The sequence below is a fragment of the Lepidochelys olivacea genome, assembly GCF_965140295.1.
Source record: "Lepidochelys olivacea isolate rLepOli2 genome assembly, chromosome: 5".
NCBI lineage: Eukaryota > Metazoa > Chordata > Testudines > Cheloniidae > Lepidochelys > Lepidochelys olivacea.
This window is the reverse complement of record NC_140415.1, coordinates 27,069,118-27,088,655: the sequence shown is the minus strand read 5'-3', so window position 1 is coordinate 27,088,655 and position 19,538 is coordinate 27,069,118. Positions and strand designations below refer to the sequence as shown.

The window sequence follows — 19,538 nt, the reverse complement described above, 5'->3', positions numbered from 1 at the left end:
AGTACAGACAGGGAAGTGTTAGTACCATTATACAAGGCATTGGTGAGACCTCATCTGGAATACTATGTGCAGTTCTGGTCTCCCATGTCTAAGAAAGATGAATTCCAACTGGAACAGGTGCAGAGAAGGGCTACTAGGATGATCCAAGGAATGGAAAACCTACCTTATGAGAGGAGACTCAAAGAGACTGGCTTGTTTAGTCTAACCAAACGAAGGCTGAAGGGAGATACCATGTCTATAAATACATCAGAGAGATAAATACCAGGAAGGAGGAGGAGTTATTTAAGTTAACTGCCACTGTGGACACAAGAACAAATCGATATAAACTGGCCATCAGTAAGTTTAGCATTGAAATTAGATGAAGGTTTCTAACCATCAGAGGAGTGAAATTCGGAAACAGCCTTCCAATGGGAGCAGTGGGGACAAAAAATCTAACCAGTTTCAAGACTGAGCTTGCTAACTTTATGTAGCGAATAGTATAATGAGACAGACTTCAGAGAATTCTTTACGAGGTGTCTGACTGGTGGGTCTTGCCCACATGCTCTGGATCTAACTCATTACCATACCCATCTGAGGATGTAGCATAACCATGAAATTTTGGGATTTCCAGTCAAGGATCTTTTGGAGTAATATCACCTCCATGTTAAATTTCACGTTTTGGACAAAACAAGAAAACATTTTTACTTGAGGTGCATTCCCATCTTTGTGTGCTTTGACCTTACTCTCCTCTGTATATTACCTGTATCACCCATTCCAAAGTGGATGAATTATTTATTCAACATCTGGAGTAGAACACTGACATGTACTTCTTAATATCATAAGAGCCTATAGGAAGTGACAGCTTCTTCATAGTCACCTTGTTATCTTTAGACAGATAGTACTTTACTTATTTATAGCTGTCACTACATATATAAAAAATAGACAAAATCAGGTTGCTAGCTAGTCTATTATTTGTTTGGGTGGGGTAGCAGCAGGCACTGAGATGACAGAGATATGGTAGCAGAGGAAATATTAAACCTCATTTACTAAATACTTGTCTTTCAGAAAAAAATATTTTAAGTATAAAATATAAAACATCCTAAAACTACTTCAAAATTTAGCAAGAGAAACTGTTAATATATGAAATGCTAAAGTTAAAAAGTATACTTCACTTACATTCATATTTCTGTCCCAGATCTGGATGGAGCCATCTTGGCAGCCAGCTGCAATAAGTTTACCATCTCTGCTATATGTGCAAGTTGTAGGAATCACCCGTTTACCTTGACCTGACCGTGGTTTAAACACACCTTTGTGCTTTTTGTCATTGTTAACATCCCATGTCCTCACAGTTCTGGCAAGAGATTTAAAGAAATAATTGCTTTACAAACAGTTAACACATATTAAAGAATTCCCTTGATGATACGAGGCAACCACTTTTTTCAGTATAACTGAATTAAAAATACATGGTATGTAATTTTATTTTTAAAGAAAGAATAATATTTGCCTAGCTCTTCTATGTTTCTTAGATACATATAAACACCAAAAGGACAGAGGGCTGGGACACAGGTGGATTCTTTAAACTGTCTTAGACACAAATGTTTTCTGTCCTTTTAAAACGTTGAGTTCTTTCCAGATAAAAATTCAAACCTCTTCTGGCATCTAATGCATAAAAGTGTTTCAGGATTTGGCAAGGGAAGGGAGATCATTAATTAAAAAAAAGAAAGATATCACTAAGTTCTCAGGGAAAACAATGCCTATGATACAAGAGAACGTAATTTATTGGTTCTCCTGGCAAAAATAAATGCTACTGTACCAAAGCAGCCATTTTCCCAGAACAGGACACAAGGACCTACAGCAGGACACCAAGATCCAGGTCTATAAGACAATTGTTGTTCCTACACTCGTCTATGGATGCGCAACCTGGAAGATCCTTTGCGTCAAGTGGCAAGATCACCGCACTAACGCCAGCATCCTCGCTGAAGCCAATGTCACCAGAATTGAAGCAATGATCCTCATGTACCAACTTTGCTGGGCTGGACATTGTGTGCGGATGCCACACTCTTGCCTCCCATAACAAGTCCTCTACTCTCAGTTCACTCATGGTCAGAGATCCTGTGATGGTTAGAGTAAATGCTACAATGACATGCTGAAAGCATATCTTAAGAAAACTGATGTGGACATCACAAGCTGGGAAGAGCAAGCCACAACCAACCCCAATGGCGCTATATCCTCCATCAGACAGTGGCCCGCTTCGAGAAGCGCCTTGCCCTCAAAGCTGAAAAGAGAGAGAGGAGGAAGGAAAAAGAAATAACTTTCTCCCAGCAAGCCGCTGGCCTGCCACAAAATGTCTGTACCTACTGTGTGTGAATTTGCAGTTCCAGGATCAGACTCCTGAGTCATCTCAGGATCCATATGTAAATCCGTGGTAGAGATCATCCTCGAAATCGAGGGATTGCCAATCAATCACTCTTGTTCAGTTCAGTTGGCTAATATCCACAATGACCCTCAAGTCTTTTTCAGTCAGTGCTTTCCATAATACAGTGCCCCTTTCCTTAAAATGCATGTTTAAAAGAGCCCATCTTACCAGATTACTATGTAGAACAGGCTTGTTTACCATTCAACCTATGTTTGGCATCATCTGCAATGAACTGATATTTTCTTCCAGCTCATAGATAAAAATGTTTACTAGAGTTGGGCTGGGAAGAGCTCCATGCAGGACACTGCAAAAACATCCCCACTGGCCCATTTCAAGGCCCTTCCCGTCACATAGTGTTTATCTATGCTTCGACATGCTCCACTCTGCCAACAACCATCTCCATACTCAGTCTCCACCCTTCACAGGCACGTTCATGCTTTATCTCAGGCTGCTGCTTACACTTGGAATGACCTCCCTGAACTTGTTCATAACAGCCCACTTCCCTCACCAAATTCAAATTTCTCTTAAAATTCTCTCTCTCTCTCTCACACACACACACGCTTCAGGGATTAACCATATTACTTATTCTGATCATACACCAAGTATTATTGTCACTTTTGTCTTTCCTCACCCCTTCCTCTCTCTCCTCCTATTGATAAATACTTGTTTCATATCATGTTAAATTTAGACTGTAATCTCTTCTGGGTAGCAACGGTGTCTTTGTTTTGCAAGGTGCCTTGTACATTTTGGGGAACTTTAAAAAACTGTTCTAAGCTATATCAGACCCTTGCAAGGTTTCCAGAAGTGGCCTCCTTCAACTCTTCAACACTTATTAAGGTGAAGACTATGCACAAACAAGTAATGGCACAGTCTTTTCCAAGCTCCGGTAGAAATAAAGGGAAAAAAAGTAATAGCTGGACACCTTTCATTGTTCTGTCAAATGGCAGGGGTCTTTTTAGATAAATGTGTCCATACACAGAACACTTATTTTGAGCACACACTTGCGTTGCAACAAACCTAAGTTAACTGGATTTCAGTAAAAACTACATATAATAGTATTTTAAATACTATACCTTATAAGTTCAATATTGTCTTTCCATCACAATTAATTTTTTACAGTGAAGGATATCAAAATCTACATAAACATGTTTAGCTACTAAATAATAACTTTCTTTTAAAAGAAAATGTATGCGAAAAACATCATATATACAAGTTTTAAAAATTAACTTTTTTAAATGGCAGATTCCACATCTGCAAAACAGATTTGTTACGTTTTTATAACTGCCAAAAGTGATTCAAAACAATTTGAAAAGGATAGGAATGTTCTTTTGGAAAAGTAATGAGGATATTTTCATGATCAAGAAGTTGAACTAAACAGCTTATTTAATTATCAAGCTCAATGTTAAGTTTCCTGAACGTTTTTTTCCCCACTCTCTTTCGTTTGTGTTTTAATACTCCCTCTATATTGTGACTTCCAGGTGAGAGAGATAATAAAATGAACTGTTCAGAATAACATTGTAGTACACAAATTATGACCTATTAAAGAGATTTAAATGGATGCAGATCCTGCTCTCTAAACACAGAATATTTATCCCAATTCTAATTCACTAAGCCACAGCCCCTTCCAAGCCTATGTTCTTCTACAAACCCAAGTACTGAACTGTCACAAGGCAGACAGCCCTTGTAAATGAAGCAGATCCAGCCTCCCTGTGCCAGAACAGGCACTCCCAGGGAGAATCTGAGAGGGAGGAGACCCAGTGAGAGAGCAGTCAGAGAGTCAGTGAGAAAAGGGCAGGTGAGATCGGTCTCAGAGCCAGGAGAAAGTCTCTTGGGAAAGCTGAAGAGAGCAGAAAGCTCTCTGTAGGCCCTATGACAGGGGTCCCAGGGAGCCACACTGAGGTTACTCAATTAGGGTGAACTGCAAAGAATGGAGTAGACAATACCCAAAGCTGGTGGATATTCCAATATTTACTGTGACCGGAATCCCAGGGGAGCCAGCTGAGGTCACTTAATAAGGGTGAACTGCAAAGAATGGGGCAGACAATCATCAAAGCCGGTGGATATTCCAATTCTTAGATTTACCATGCCAGCACAAACCAGCTTCTATTATACCTCACTGGTTACTCAGAAGTCAACAACTTCTGGATCTGGGAGGGAGTTTGGGTGCAGGAGGGGACTTGGGCAGGTGGTTGGGGTACGGGAAGAGGTTCAGGGTGCAGGCTCCAGTTTGCAAATTAATTCCAGTTTTGCAGTTTCTTGTTGGAGTCTGTTTTTTTTTTTAAGTTTTTTTTTTTTTTTTTTTTTTTAAGAATTGCCACTTTTAAGTCTGTTATTGAGTGTCCAGGGAGACTGAAGTGTTCTCCTACTGGTTTTTGAATGTTGTAATTCTTGAGGTCAGATTTCTGTCCATTTATTCTTTGTGTAGAGACTGTCCAGTTTAGCCAATGTACATGGCAGATGGGTATTGGTGGCACATATCACATTGATAGACAACAAACTGGACACCATCAAATTAGGCCTGAATAAAGACTGGGAGTGGATGGGTCAGTATAAAAACTAATTTCTCCCTGCTGACACTCACACCTTCTTTCAGAGTAACAGCCGTGTTAGTCTGTATTCGCAAAAAGAAAAGGAGTACTTGTGGCACCTTAGAGACTAACCAATTTATTTGAGCATAAGCTTTCGTGAGCTACAGCTCACTTCATCGGATGCATACCGTGGAAACTGCAGCAGACTTTATATATACACAGAGAATATGAAACAATACCTCCTCCCACCCCACTGTCCTGCTGGTAATAGCTTATCTAAAGTGATCATCAGGTGGGCCATTTCCAGCACAAATCCAGGTTTACTCACCCTCCACCCCCCACACACAAATTCACTCTCCTGCTGGTGATAGCCCATCCAAAGTGACAACTCTTTACACAATGTGCATGACAATCAAGTAGTGCTACTACTTAGTTAGTGCTTACTTAGTGCTACTTGATTGTCATGCACATTGTGTAAAGAGTTGTCACTTTGGATGGGCTATCACCAGCAAGAGAGTGAATTTGTGTGGGGGGGTGGAGGGTGAGAAAACCTGGATTTGTGCTGGAAATGGCCCACCTGATGATCACTTTAGATAAGCTATTACCAGCAGGACAGTGGGGTGGGAGGAGGTATTGTTTCATATTCTCTGTGTATATATAAAGTCTGCTGCAGTTTCCACGGTATGCATCCGATGAAGTGAGCTGTAGCTCACGAAAGCTTATGCTCAAATAAATTGGTTAGTCTCTAAGGTGCCACAAGTACTCCTTTTCTTTTCACACCTTCTTGTTAACTGTTTGAAATGGGCCACCTTGATTAAATTGACCTCATTAGCACTACAAAAGTGATTTCACCCCTTCTTGTCAACTGTTGAGAATAGCTCATTTCCACCTTAATTGAATTGGCTCGTTAGCACTGACCCCCCACTTGGTAAGACAACTCCCATCTTTTCATATGCTGTGTATTTATACCTCTCTACTGTATTTTCCACTCCATGCATCTGATGAAGTGGGTTTTAGCCCACAAAAGCTTATGCCCAAATAAATTTGTTAGTCTCTAAGGTGCCACAACAACTCCTCGTTGTTTTTACAGGAAGAAGTACTTTTTCATAACTATTTTAAGCATTACAGACTGTAAAATAAGCACAAAGTGCAAAAAAGCTCACAGAGAAATACAGCAAATATAACAATGGATGAGAAACATACTACAGAAAAAAATAAGTGAGTTGTAGATGTGTAATAACATCACTAAAAGTTCATAATCAGAACTTCATAGCCTTTCTGACATCCCCAATTACGAATGAGGGAAGGCAGAGAATTTAATAATCCAGTCCTCACACTTAATCTGAGCTAAACAGAACACAACAGACCCTCCTAATTACTTAATAAAAGGACCTTATTTATACAAAGCACACAGGCTTTACGGACTGAGAACCATTCACATGTTTTCCTTGAACAAATCTAATTAGCCTAACAATCCCAAAGGGAGTCAAACTTCAGTGGGATTGTGAAAAATAGAGTGCAATAGTCAATATGACATCAAGAGACTGCCTAGAAATAAACTACTAATTAACAAAATACAAATCTCACTGGAGCTGTAGAGACACAAGTCTAATGTTCCACAGAACTCAGAGATAGAAGTGACCTACTAGGGTCATTCAATCCATCCCCTTTCCAATGCAGAACTGTTACTAGGTGGAAAGGAAATATTTGATCCACATACAGAATTAGACTCCAGATATTGCAATGCACTGGAGACAGAAAGACTCCGGAGCTTGTGTGGAGCCTGTGTGGAGACCTGTTGACTTCAAAAGGCTCTGCATGCGTACAGGGATCCACCTGTGTATAACACATGGTAGACTGCTGCCACAGATCAAAAATGCTTATATATGGGTGAGGTGAGAACTAACATGAAAAGATGCTACTTTCACATGAGCTCATAAGTGTTCATATATTCCCTAACTGCTTCATTATTGATATTGTATTTCCATATGGGTCACATACATTTTTGTTCCATATATGCCCCTCTACAAGGGCTTATCCAAACTTGCCGAAAATTATCCTATGGAATTTTGCACAAATAATGTTAAGCACAGTTATTTTATATGGGTTTAAAATCCTCAAAAAATCACTTTCCATAAAATTCCCTCAATTTTTTGCAGATAACTCACTCAAATAGCTCAAAAATTCATCGTTTCCCCTATTCAAAGTTCCACATGAAAGTACCATGGCAGCCACTTTTGGCAATTCTGACTTATAGAGAAGAGAAAGAAAAACAGAATATCATACAGAAAACCCATATACTTAAAAAAGTGACCAGAACGCACACACTTTATCATCACCTCCACAAGTGGCACAAACATCTGTGCCTGGCCCTGCAAATGCTAAGTAAGAGATGTGTGAATAGAAATAGAATTCAGGGAAATTGAAGTAAGGAAAGTTTGAGGTTGAGAACACAATGCTGGGCATTATGTTGTGGCAGCAAACATGCCAGCCTCTTTCTCAGAAAGATCTAATTTTTTCACAGAACATTATTATTTCTTCTGACTTTTACATGCTGAGCCTGCTATGGTCCTCCTAGGGTGGGAAAACAGAGATGCAAGCTACCTGCAATGCCATGGGCTCTGCCAGGAGACCTGATATGGTCAGGAAGGAGGTTAGGTTTGGGTGCCTTCTCTCTGTAATTTTGGGTACGTCTACGCTTAAAACACTGTGATTAAAAATCTACATCTGGTCAATGCCAGTGACTCAGGCTTGTGGGGCTTGGGGTAAGGGGCCATTTAATTGTGGTGTAGACCCTCCCACCTCACAGGGTCCTACAGTCCGGGCCCAAATGTCTACACTGCAGTTAAACAGCCCCTTTGCCTGAGCCCTGGAAGCCCGAGTCAGCTTGCACAGGCCTCTTGCAGGTGTCTAACTGCAGCGTAGATTTACCTTTAGTAACATTTGAGTAGTTCTTGCTCCTTGTGTTTACATATAGACCCTCTGACATACTAAATTATCTTACTCCATTTAATGACGACTCCATCTTCTTATTGTCTATTTTGAAAGCACATGCCAAAATGGAGTTAGGAGAAATCATGTCAGAATCTCCATTAGAATCTGATCACACTGTTCTTTTTCTTTACCTATATATTAGAAAGCCTTATGCATATTTTACATCTCAAACAGGTATGATTTTTGGTCACTCTTTATATTAAGAATTCATTTATAAATAACTTAGAGAGTTAATAAAAGGATAGTGGTTATAAGCATGTTAAAGACAAGATCAGTATACATGATTATAAACTCATCATTACAATGTATTGTACGTGGTTATAAACCATGGTTATAAGCAATGTATTCATCCATTGTACTCTAATCAGCTATTAAAACATTAACCATTTATAAATTTAAATAATTTAGACCCTTACAAAAGTAAGGAAAAATCCACTACACAACGTTTTTGGGGGTGGGGGAAGCCAGAACAAAGACCAGGTTCTGGATTATTATTTAAGAAACAGGCTTTAGAGAGAACATTGGACCCCCCTTTTTGAGCCAGTTACTATAGATAGGCAGACTTCAGAGTGGGTGGGTGGAAAAAAATCCCAAGATTTTGCAAAGAGCGCCTGTTTGTTATGAGCTTCCCCTGAACTCTGTGTATTTCAAAATCATACAAAATATTTTGCCATTTCCAGTTTCTACTCATTTGCCTTTAAAAGACCCTGAACACGGTCTTCCAAACAGATTATCATCTTTAGGCATCTACAAGATTTTAGCAATCCATTTCTAACTTTCCAGAAAAATCTTTATCCATACCTCCTCCTTACCCTCAGAAAAGCCCCCAAAACACAAACTGTGCTTCCTTTGCATCTTAAGAAAATTACATTTTTCTCATTATTTAAGATAATTTATTTATCCCAATAAAAAGACAAACTTCAAAATAGTTATTCATAGTGTAGGTGTTCTTATGTAATGAAGACACACTATATATATTCTACAAAACACATAATACAAAATGGGCTGCCCATACCGAAACATATAAAAAATAACAATTTACCCTCAACATAACCTCCACGCCAGGGTTAGTTAGCATAATATACAAGTATTCAAATCACAAAAAGAAAGGTACAAAGAAGAAAGGAGTTTGAAAGCACTGAATCAGACTGAAATGACTGATGAAAAGCATGATTACGCGTCTTTTCCATTAACAGTTATTGGCAAGACAAGCTAGTTCCAAAGCTGTTACTTAATGCCCAATAGAAGTTTGCCACATCTCAAAACAAATAAAAACAACAGTATAAGAAAGGGCTTTGTTGGCCAATTTAAATACAAAAAAAAAAGAAATGAAGAGAACACACAGAGAGAGAGAGGATATAATAAAACTAGGATACCCACAGTCAGGTTATAAGGAAAAGATTTAAAGTAAAAAATTAACTGACAGAAAGAAAGAAGAGACTGGCACCCAAAATTAAATGTTATGTGTATAAAGAAAGGGAATAAAAATTTGAAGTATATGGTAAATTGAATGATATGATACACTATGGGCAGATGGAAAGAGACTTCCAGGTAGCAATGACTGATGAGAGGGTCAATGTCTGTCAAAAGTTTAAAAAAAAAAAAAAAAAAAGAGGCAAGCCAACAAGTTCCTAGGATGCATGAGAAGGAGAATAAATTACAAGACAGGAAAGCTATGGGTTTTTGTACGTCTATGTTAATAGCTGAATATGCAGTATTAAGCACAAATTCTTAAAGACATTCAAAATCTGAAGGTGAACTGGAAGGTAAGGCAACTGAACCAAACCAACTAGGAAAGACTCCATGGATTGGTCTAGGACAAAAAGGCCACTGAAATGAGTGAAGTGCAGTGTTTTACATTCCTTAAAAGGATCATAATGGGGATCTAAGGAGAGACCTTTTTTCAGACTTAAGGAAAATGATCAAAGCTTGAAATCAAGAAAATGCTCTAATACCAGAAGGTATTTTTTTGTAACTCCCTTGAGAACCCCTAGTGATTATTTTAGGTGTTCCAATCTGACTGGCACGTGACTGTTTCCTTTAGTACAACTGAGGTCAGGATATCTCCCGCAGGACACAGTTTTAAAGGAATGAGAGAGCTTCCATCCAGAACCTGAGATATTTCATCCACTTCTTGAATATCTTGAGATCCAGTACTGTTCATGGATTGCCCAACTTATTCGGAACCATGAAAAAGATGGAATAAAAGCCAAATAAATGCTTGAATGAGGGCACAGGCAAAAGGGTTCTTTCCTCCTGAAGAAGTTGCATAACAGAGTATTGTCTTCATATTGGGAGGCAGTATAATCTAGTGCAGGGGTCTCAAACACGCGGTTATTTTCTGCGGCCTGCCAGCTCCCCGCAGCACCTCTGCCCCCCCCAGCATTTACCTACAGTGGCTCTGGCCTAGCGTGCACCGGGGGCAAGGCAGGCAGGCAGGGAGTCTGTCCTGCCCCCGGTGCGCACCAGGCTGGAATCACCCCCCGAACCCTTCCTGCAGCCGAACTCCCTGCTGCACCCCACACCCCTCCTGCACCCCGACCCCCTGCCCTAAGCCCCCTGCTGCACCCCTCCTGCACCCCAACCACCTGCCCTGAGCCGCCTGCTGCACCTGGCACGCTGACCCCCTGCCCTGAGCCCCCGACGCACCCCGCACCTCTCCTGCACCCCAACCCCCTGCTGCACCCTGCACCCCTCCTGCACCCCCTGGGGGTACGGAGGGGGCAGAGTTGGGGTGAGGATTTCAGGGAAGGGGTGGAGTGGGGGCAGGGCCGGGGCAGCGGTGGGGGGGGCGCTCAGTGGTGCAGCCCTTGGGTCAATGTACTAGTCCTCATGTGGCCCTCATGGGCATTTGAGTTTGAGACCCCTGATCCAGTGGATAGGGCATTGGACTGGACCCAGAAAACTGTGTGCTATTCCCAACTTCGCCATTGGTTTCCTGGTTGACCTCAAACAAGTCATTTTAAGGTCTCTGTGCCTCAGTTTCCCCATCTGTAAAATGGGTTAATAATAATTTCCACCTTCGTAAAGTTCTTTGAAATCTACTGATGAAAAGCACTACATGGGCCTGACTGAAAACCCATTGAAGTCTATGTAACCAGAATCCCATTGACTTTAATAGGCTTTCAATCAGGCCCTAAAAAAGCCAAGCATGATAAATATATTTCTGTGATCTCTTGGTCCTGGGGCTTAAAGGAACCATCTTGGAGGATTTGAGATGAACTTCAGCACATTTCCCGAACAGGCTATTTCAAGTACCCATTTGTTCATCATAAGTGATTCCAGTGCTTCTGGAACAGCAAGACCTTGTAGCTGATTAGCTTGGTAAGTCCAGAAGATAGGATGTTCCAGTCATTTGTGGTGCTCTAAAACGGAAAGTGATTGTGGTGCTTAAATTCTTGCTTAACCTTTCCACCTCTATCTTTGTCCTAGTACTTTACTAAAACGACACTGATCAGTATTTTCCTGTAGCAATGTTAGTATCTTTGGGTAACTAAACTTCTGTGAGGAATGAAAAGAACACTTGTCATTCCTTTCCAGCTGGCATCAAATGGTAACTTGTTTTGCTTCTTGTTAACGAAGTCTTCATTCAAGTTTGGCTGAAGAAAGGAGCTGTTTTTCTTGGGTGTCAGCCATCCAGGCTTACAGCCATGAATGCCTGCATTTCAAAATATCACTTGATACTGAACTAGGTATGTACCTGAACAAATTTACATGAGTGTCTTTCATGAAAGAGGTTACTAAAGATAACTTAATCTGAAGGGATTTTGTTTGTTTGCCTTTCAGAGAGCAATCTTCCTAAACTCCTTGATCCAGGCAATAGCAACTAATTCTGGTGAATCATACTGAGGGTGAAGAAACCTGGAAGGGGAACACTACTGACACTTCTGCGATTCCAGCTCAAGGCCAGTTCTCTCTGCCTGTGTGAGAGAGAACCCCCCCCACACAAATTCACTCTTGATTGTCATGCACATTGTGTAAAGAGTTGTCACTTTGGATGGGCTATCACCAGCAGGAGAGTGAATTTGTGTGGGGGGGTGGAGGTGAGAAAACCTGGATTTGTGCTGGAAATGGCCCACCCGATGATCACTTTAGATAAGCTATTACCAGCAGGACAGTGGGGTGGGAGGAGGTATTGTTTCATATTCTCTGTGTATATATAAAGCCTGCTGCAGTTTCCACGATATGCATCTGAGGAAGTGAGCTGTAGCTCACGAAAGCTTATGCTCTAATAAATTGGTTAGTCTCTAAGGTGCCACAAGTACTCCTTTTCTTTTTGCGAATACAGACTAACACGGCTGTTACTCTGAAACCTGTCATTATGCAAGGCACTGCATTTAGCCGTATGGAGTGGAAATCTATCAACTGCATGAAAAAACTTGTACAGATACAGACAGACATCATCTTCCTTTCCAAATGCAAACAGATGGACATCGTACCAAAAGGACTGAAGGTAAAAACTCCATTACAATCTACATACCACACAGACTATGCTGACAGCTTGTGCCACACACTCTCAAAGAAACTGCGGAATCACCTGATCAACATCCTCTACAGCAAACAGGGAAAGATTAAGAATGAGCTCTCAAAAATGGATACTCTCATAAAAAACCAACCTTCTACACAAGCTTCCTCGTGGCTGGATTTTATTAAAACTAGACAAGCCATTTACAATGCACACTTTGTTTCTCTACAAAAGAAAAAGGACACTAAACTTTCTAAACTACTACATGCTACAAGGGGCCACAGCAATGGTTCCCTCAACCCACCTAGCAATATTGTTAACCTATCCAACTATACTCTCAGCCCAGCAGAAGCAGCTGTTCTATCTCGGGGCCTCTCCTTCTGCCCCTCCACCCCCACGAACATGATACAGTTCTGTGGTGACCTAGAATCCTATTTTCGACGTCTCCGACTCAAGGAATATTTCCAAAATACCTCTGAACAGCATACTAATCCACAGAGTTCTCCCTACCAACACTACAGAAAGAGGGATTCTAGGTGGACTCCTCCTGAAGGTCGAAACAGCAGACTGGACTTCTACATAGAGTGCTTCCGCCGACGTGCACGGGCTGAAATTATGGAAAAGCAGCATCACTTGCCCCATAACCTCAGCCATGCGGAACGCAATGCCATCCACAGCCTCAGAAACAACTCTGACATCATAATCAAAAAGGCTGATAAAGGAGGTGCTGTTGTCATCATGAATAGGTCGGAATATGAACAAGAGGCTGCTCGGCAGCTCTCCAACACCACTTTCTACAAGCCATTACCCTCTGATCCCACTGAGAGTTACCAAAAGCAACTGCAGCATTTGCTCAAGAAACTTCCTGAAAAAGCACAAGATCAAATCCGCACAGACACACCCCTGGAACCCCGACCTGGGATATTCTATCTACTACCCAAGATCCATAAACCTGGAAATCCTGGGCACCCCATCATCTCAGGCATTGGCACCCTGACAGCAGGATTGTCTGGCTATGTAGAGTCCCTCCTCAGGCCCTATGCTACCAGCACTCCCAGCTACCTTCGAGACACCACTGACTTCCTGAGGAAACTACAATCCATCGGTGATCTTCCTGATAACACCATCCTGGCCACTATGGATGTAGAAGCCCTCTACACCAACATTCCACACAAAGATGGACTACAAGCCGTCAAGAACACTATCCCCGATAATGTCACAGCTAACCTGGTAGCTGAACGTTGTGACTTTGTCCTTACCCATAACTACTTCACATTTGGGGACAATGTATACCTTCAGATCAGCGGCACTGCTATGGGTACCCGCATGGCCCCACAGTATGCCAACATTTTTATGGCTGATTTAGAACAACGCTTCCTCAGCTCTCGTCCCCTAAAGCCCCTACTCTACTTGCGCTATATTGATGACATCTTCATCATCTGGACCCATGGAAAAGAAGCCCTTGAGGAATTCCACCATGATTTCAACAATTTCCATCCCACCACCAACCTCAGCCTGGTCCAGTCCACACAAGAGATCCACTTCCTGGACACTACAGTGCTAATAAACAATGGTCACATAAACACCACCCTATACCGGAAACCTACTGACCGCTATTCCTACCTGCATGCCTCCAGCTTTCACCCTGACCACACCACACGATCCATCGTCTACAGCCAAGCTCTGCGATACAACCGCATTTGCTCCAACCCCTCAGACAGAGACAAACACCTACAAGATCTCTGTCAAGCTTTCTTACAACTACAATACCCACCTGCAGAAGTAAAGAAACAGATTGATAGAGCCAGAAGAGTTCCCAGAAGTTACCTACTACAGGACAGGCCTAACAAAGAAAATAACAGAACGCCACTAGCCGTCACCTTCAGCCCCCAACTAAAACCCCTCCAACGCATTATTAAGGATCTACAACCTATCCTAAAGGATGACCCAACACTCTCACAAATCTTGGGAGACAGGCCAGTCCTTGCCTACAGACAGCCCCGCAACCTGAAGCAAATACTCACCAACAACTACATACCACACAACAGAACCACTAACCCAGGAACTTATCCTTGCAACAAAGCCCGTTGCCAATTGTGCCCACATATCTATTCAGGGGACACCATCACAGGGCCTAATAACATCAGCCACACTATCAGAGGCTCATTCACCTGCACATCCACCAATGTGATATATGCCATCATGTGCCAGCAATGCCCCTCTGCCATATACATTGGTCAAACTGGACAGTCTCTACGTAAAAGAATAAATGGACACAAATCAGATGTCAAGAATTATAACATTCATAAACCAGTCGGAGAACACTTCAATCTCTCTGGTCATGCAATCACAGACATGAAGGTCGCTATCTTAAAACAAAAAAACTTCAAATCCAGACTCCAGCGAGAAACTGATGAATTGGAATTCATTTGCAAATTGGATACTATTAATTTAGGCTTAAATAGAGACTGGGAGTGGCTAAGTCATTATGCAAGGTAACCTGTTTCCTTTTGTTTTTTCCTACTCCCTCCCCCAGATGTTCTGGTTTAACTTGGATTTAAACTTGAAGAATGGTCAGTTTGGATGAGCTATTACCAGCAGGAGAGTGAGTTTGTGTGTGTATGGGGGTGGGGGGGATGTGAGAAAACCTGGATTTGTGCAGGAAATAGCCCAACTTGATTGTCATGCACATTGTGTAAAGAGTTGTCACTTTGGATGGGCTATCACCAGCAGGAGAGTGAATTTGTGTGGGGGGGTGGAGGGTGAGAAAACCTGGATTTGTGCTGGAAATGGCCCACCTGATGATCACTTTAGATAAGCTATTACCAGCAGGACAGTGGGGTGGGAGGAGGTATTGTTTCATATTCTCTGTGTATATATAAAGCCTGCTGCAGTTTCCACGATATGCATCTGAGGAAGTGAGCTGTGCTCACGAAAGCTTATGCTCTAATAAATTGGTTAGTCTCTAAGGTGCCACAAGTACTCCTTTTCTTTCTGCCTGTGTGTGTTATTCTTAGAGAAGAAATCTAAGGTGTCTTCTGAATAGCCTCCTGCCATCTTTATAAGTGGAAAACAGGTCTAACGCACACAAAATTCAGAATAATTATATTGAAACAGTGGATTTATACTAGTTAAAAACAGCATATATGAGAAGAGAATCAGACCATTGTGCCTCAGTTTGCTTCAAGCTGTATCAGTAGCATTATCCTTCCCTCTCTCTTTTAAAATAAAAATACTGTGTGTTTTTTTTCTATACATCACTGGACTATCCCTCTTCCTTATATTTATCCACGTTCTTTGGTGAAATATCCTGAGTAAAAAGATGAACAGAGTCAGTGTCAGTTGATCTATGACATTCTTTTAGCCCAACTGGAATTTTATTCTAAAAATTAGATAAAAAGAACATTAAAATCATCAAAAGCAAAACTTTCATTTATATTTTAGAAGACAGCATGAGTGCTGATAGGCAGTCTGGTGGACATTTTTTTTTCATCTTGGTTTATTATTTTAATTCAAATCTTTGCCGATTTCCAGTACAATATTATATATAGCAATGTGATAAAAGATTAATAAAATTATTCTTTAAAATAATGGCACAAGTTCCTTCAGTGGTTCCAAATTGCTTTTTATTTTTTTCAAAATAAAATTCTCTGTCCCAGAATCATTTATAACAATTTTAATTACCATTGTCTATTTCAGCTACTATTCTCTTCCCAAAATGATAAATTCTTGCATGTTACATAATCAGACTTCAGCTTTTAACGGAGCATTAGAACCGGGAACAAAGCATTCTTAGGCAGGGACACGCGACAATAGAATCAGTTTCCCAATGAGATAAGACTAACCAGACAATTTTCAGAAAATACTACAGGACTGAAGCCAATTTACCAAAGCCTTTTATATTTCAGAAGACAAGGGACAACTAATATGGGAAGGGTATGAAAACCAAAAACACCAGGAAACCACACACCCCTACAACCTGTGAGAACAGATCAACGTAAGCTTATATGAAAACTACTCTGGTCTTTGTGTACTGTAATTACTAGTTCAGTGCATAAATATTACAGTAATGGACACTATAGAAAACTCTAAGACACACATGCTAATATTTACTCTGATTTTGCATTTCCAAATATCAAACTTGCAGTGCAGATGAAGGGGCCTCTCACAATCCTATTCACCTGAGGAACTCCAGCCCCTGGCCTCATCTCACTCTTTCACCATTATGATCATTGTTCAGGGATTGAGAAGGAAGTAAGGAGGATGGACAAAACTATCTTTGGCTCAACAGGTCTATGTTGTCCCTGACTGATCCATTACAGATCTTTGAGTCAGGGAGACAGGCGTTGGATTACACAGCCTTTTAAGAACACTCCACCCCAGTTAACAGCTGTCTCTCTGCCAAGGAAGAAACTGCACCCCACCTCTTTCCCCTACCTCAAAGTTGGGGGTGCATCATTCAGTGCTGTCACCATTCCCAAGAGACCAATTACCATGCAACTGGAACAGCTGGCAGGAACAAATCACACACTTAAGAAAGGAGCATAACCAGGTATATGTAAAGTAGCATAACCAGGCTACATAAAAGCAAAACTGGCATTAGGCAGCTGCATGTACAGAGAGAAAGAATCCCTTAAAATAGGGAGCAGCTTGTATAATTGCAGAATTACCTTTACACTGGATAGAGCCCAATAATAAAAAAATACAAAATCTATGTTGTGTAATGCTATGTCAGAAGCCAAACATATACACTTTACAGGGACTCCCAAACATATCTGAAAATCTCAACCCATACTTGTGTGAAAAGTAAACCCTCTATTTTATTTACCATTTCAGCAACATCTAACGACTGCAAGTGTATCGATTTTTATTATCGAGAAATTTTAGATCAGTTACAGACAATCAGTGAATGGCTTATACAAAAACTAAGAGTAAACGGACATTTTATGCCATCTTCCACATTAGGCAAATGGGCTATATGTTTAGATTTAATCTAACCCTCATCCTTGATAAAGATAAGAGTGGAATATAATCAATCTCTGTATAGGGATCAAAGAAAAGATTACTGGGAAAGAACATCTCCGCAGTTCAAGTTAGTGTCATCAATACGAACTGAAATGACTCAAAAGCAGTCTTGCATGATGTAGCAAAAGCAGGAAGACTGAATCTGGGAAAACAGGATGGTTCTTAAAGATTCTGATTAGTCAAGGCTGTAAATAGTTGTGGCTCATTTGGTTTTAGAGTTATCTCCACCCAGATAAATAACTGTGATTGGAACCAGCTTTAAACAGCTCCCTCCATTAAAACTTCTGCAATAATTGAAAGCTCTCTAGAGGAACTTTCTCAGCTGACACTATAGGCATCTCATTAATTTGTCTTCTCAGCCTCATTTGCTACCATCTCAGATCTCACCATAATAGCCAATTTTCTGCAACTATGTTAACAATGAACAGAGTGACCAACCAAACTAAGAAAACAGAAGCAAAAATGTATATTATTGTGATTTTAAAACTAGACAATCCATCTTACTGTGTACAAGACACAAAGTTTTTGGCTTAAGTATAAAGAGTGCTCCTCCCTGGAATTGTATTAATACAGTTAGAAAAAAACAGTTTTACTTTATAATTATAGTCTTCTTGTAGCACTTGTTTCTCCCACCATTTATGTAAAAGATTCCCAGAGACCAGGCCAACTGGGTTACCCAGAGTATAAATAAGTAAAGAATATTCAGATTCTTTATTTTAACAAATACATGAAAACACTGATTATTTAATGGTGAATGGAAAAAGAATTATTTTAAATGCCCTATGTGGATTTGAAAAAGGTACAGTACAAAGATTATTTTCTGTTTTTATGTAACTATAGCAATATATCTTAACAGGACTTGAAACAATTTACAATCTCCTTAAAATGTATCTCCTGAAAATGCATTTCCTGACGGTGAAAGTGTTGTTATGGGACTCCATGTTGAGTCTATATTTGGTTTATCCAGTTTACAAATAAAAGGATGGGTTTCCTAACTGCCTTCCCTAACTCAGCCTGGGATCTGAAAGTCAAGTTACATTTTCTGGTTCTCACCTCAACTGTAACAGTCATCAAATGCAACACAGTTAACAATTCTGATTTCATCCCAGAAAAGAATCCAGCTCCCTTGTCCCATAGCTGCATTGAATCTGCATAGCTATCAGAAATACAAAGCAGTAAAAAATTATTTTTGTCACTAAAAGTCAACAGATAACTCTGAATACATTCCACAGGTAGCAGACATATCAAATAATTTCCTTTTCTGGGCCACAGCCCCACTTTGATGTTCCTAAGAAATATGAACAGTGGACTGACCAAGGGTTTGTAATATTGCTGTCTCTGTAACAATTTGGAAAAGGCACTCAAGATCTAGTCTTATTTCAGTCCATCACTACCACAAACTTTGTTTTTGGGTAAAAACATATATATACACAAGTTTCATAGGTGATTTTTTTCCCCTTTTAAAGGTCAAGCAGACTTTAAAACATTTGGGCAAAGAAGTTGTGGCTGAAAATGAAATGTGCTGCATAGCCAGTACGTTTTTTCATAAAAGTTTCAGACTACCTCTTGAAAAGTTAAATCACCATGAAGATACAATGATTTCACATTCAACAAAACCAAAAAATATGATTTAAGGTACTGTTTTGTAATTTGCGAATTTTAATAAAGCCAAGCCCTTACATTCAGTCCCGAAGAGATTAATGTACGAAAGAAATTCTAAATTCCTATCTAGATTGCTTAGGACCAGTTTCTGTTACTATGGTAATATCATCATCACTAGCCAAGAATTGTTATTGTTAGGAAAAGATATTTTTGGCATAACAACAACTGAAATGAAAGCAAAAGGAACTGAGAGATAAAGTGTAGTAGTAGACTTTAAAAATAAAATGCCTGTTTCAGATGTTAAACTATTTGCTTCACACAGGCAATATGCTGCATGTTTTATAACACAAAAAATTAAAACAGTCCATGCCCCAAAGAACATACAATCTATTCTAAAGGACAGATATAAATATGACAAACTACCCTGGGAAATTCAGAAGTAGAAATCCGAGTTGGTGGGAGTTGGCTGTGCGTTTGTTTGAATTCCCCCTCCTAGTTCATCTCACTTTGTATGGTCATTAAATAAGTG

General features: G+C 40.3%; 1 protein-coding gene across 2 annotated transcripts in view; it reads right to left on the bottom strand.

Moving 5' to 3' along the window:
- WDR70 (WD repeat domain 70) overlaps positions 1–19,538 on the bottom strand; it is a 272,758-nt gene that overhangs the window by 104,511 nt on the left and 148,709 nt on the right. For both annotated transcript variants that reach the window (XM_084628341.1, XM_084628340.1), the window contains exon 10: positions 1,156–1,330. In XM_084628341.1, coding sequence (XP_084484467.1) covers positions 1,156–1,330 — 175 coding nt within the window. The remainder of the gene's footprint in view (positions 1–1,155; positions 1,331–19,538) is intronic.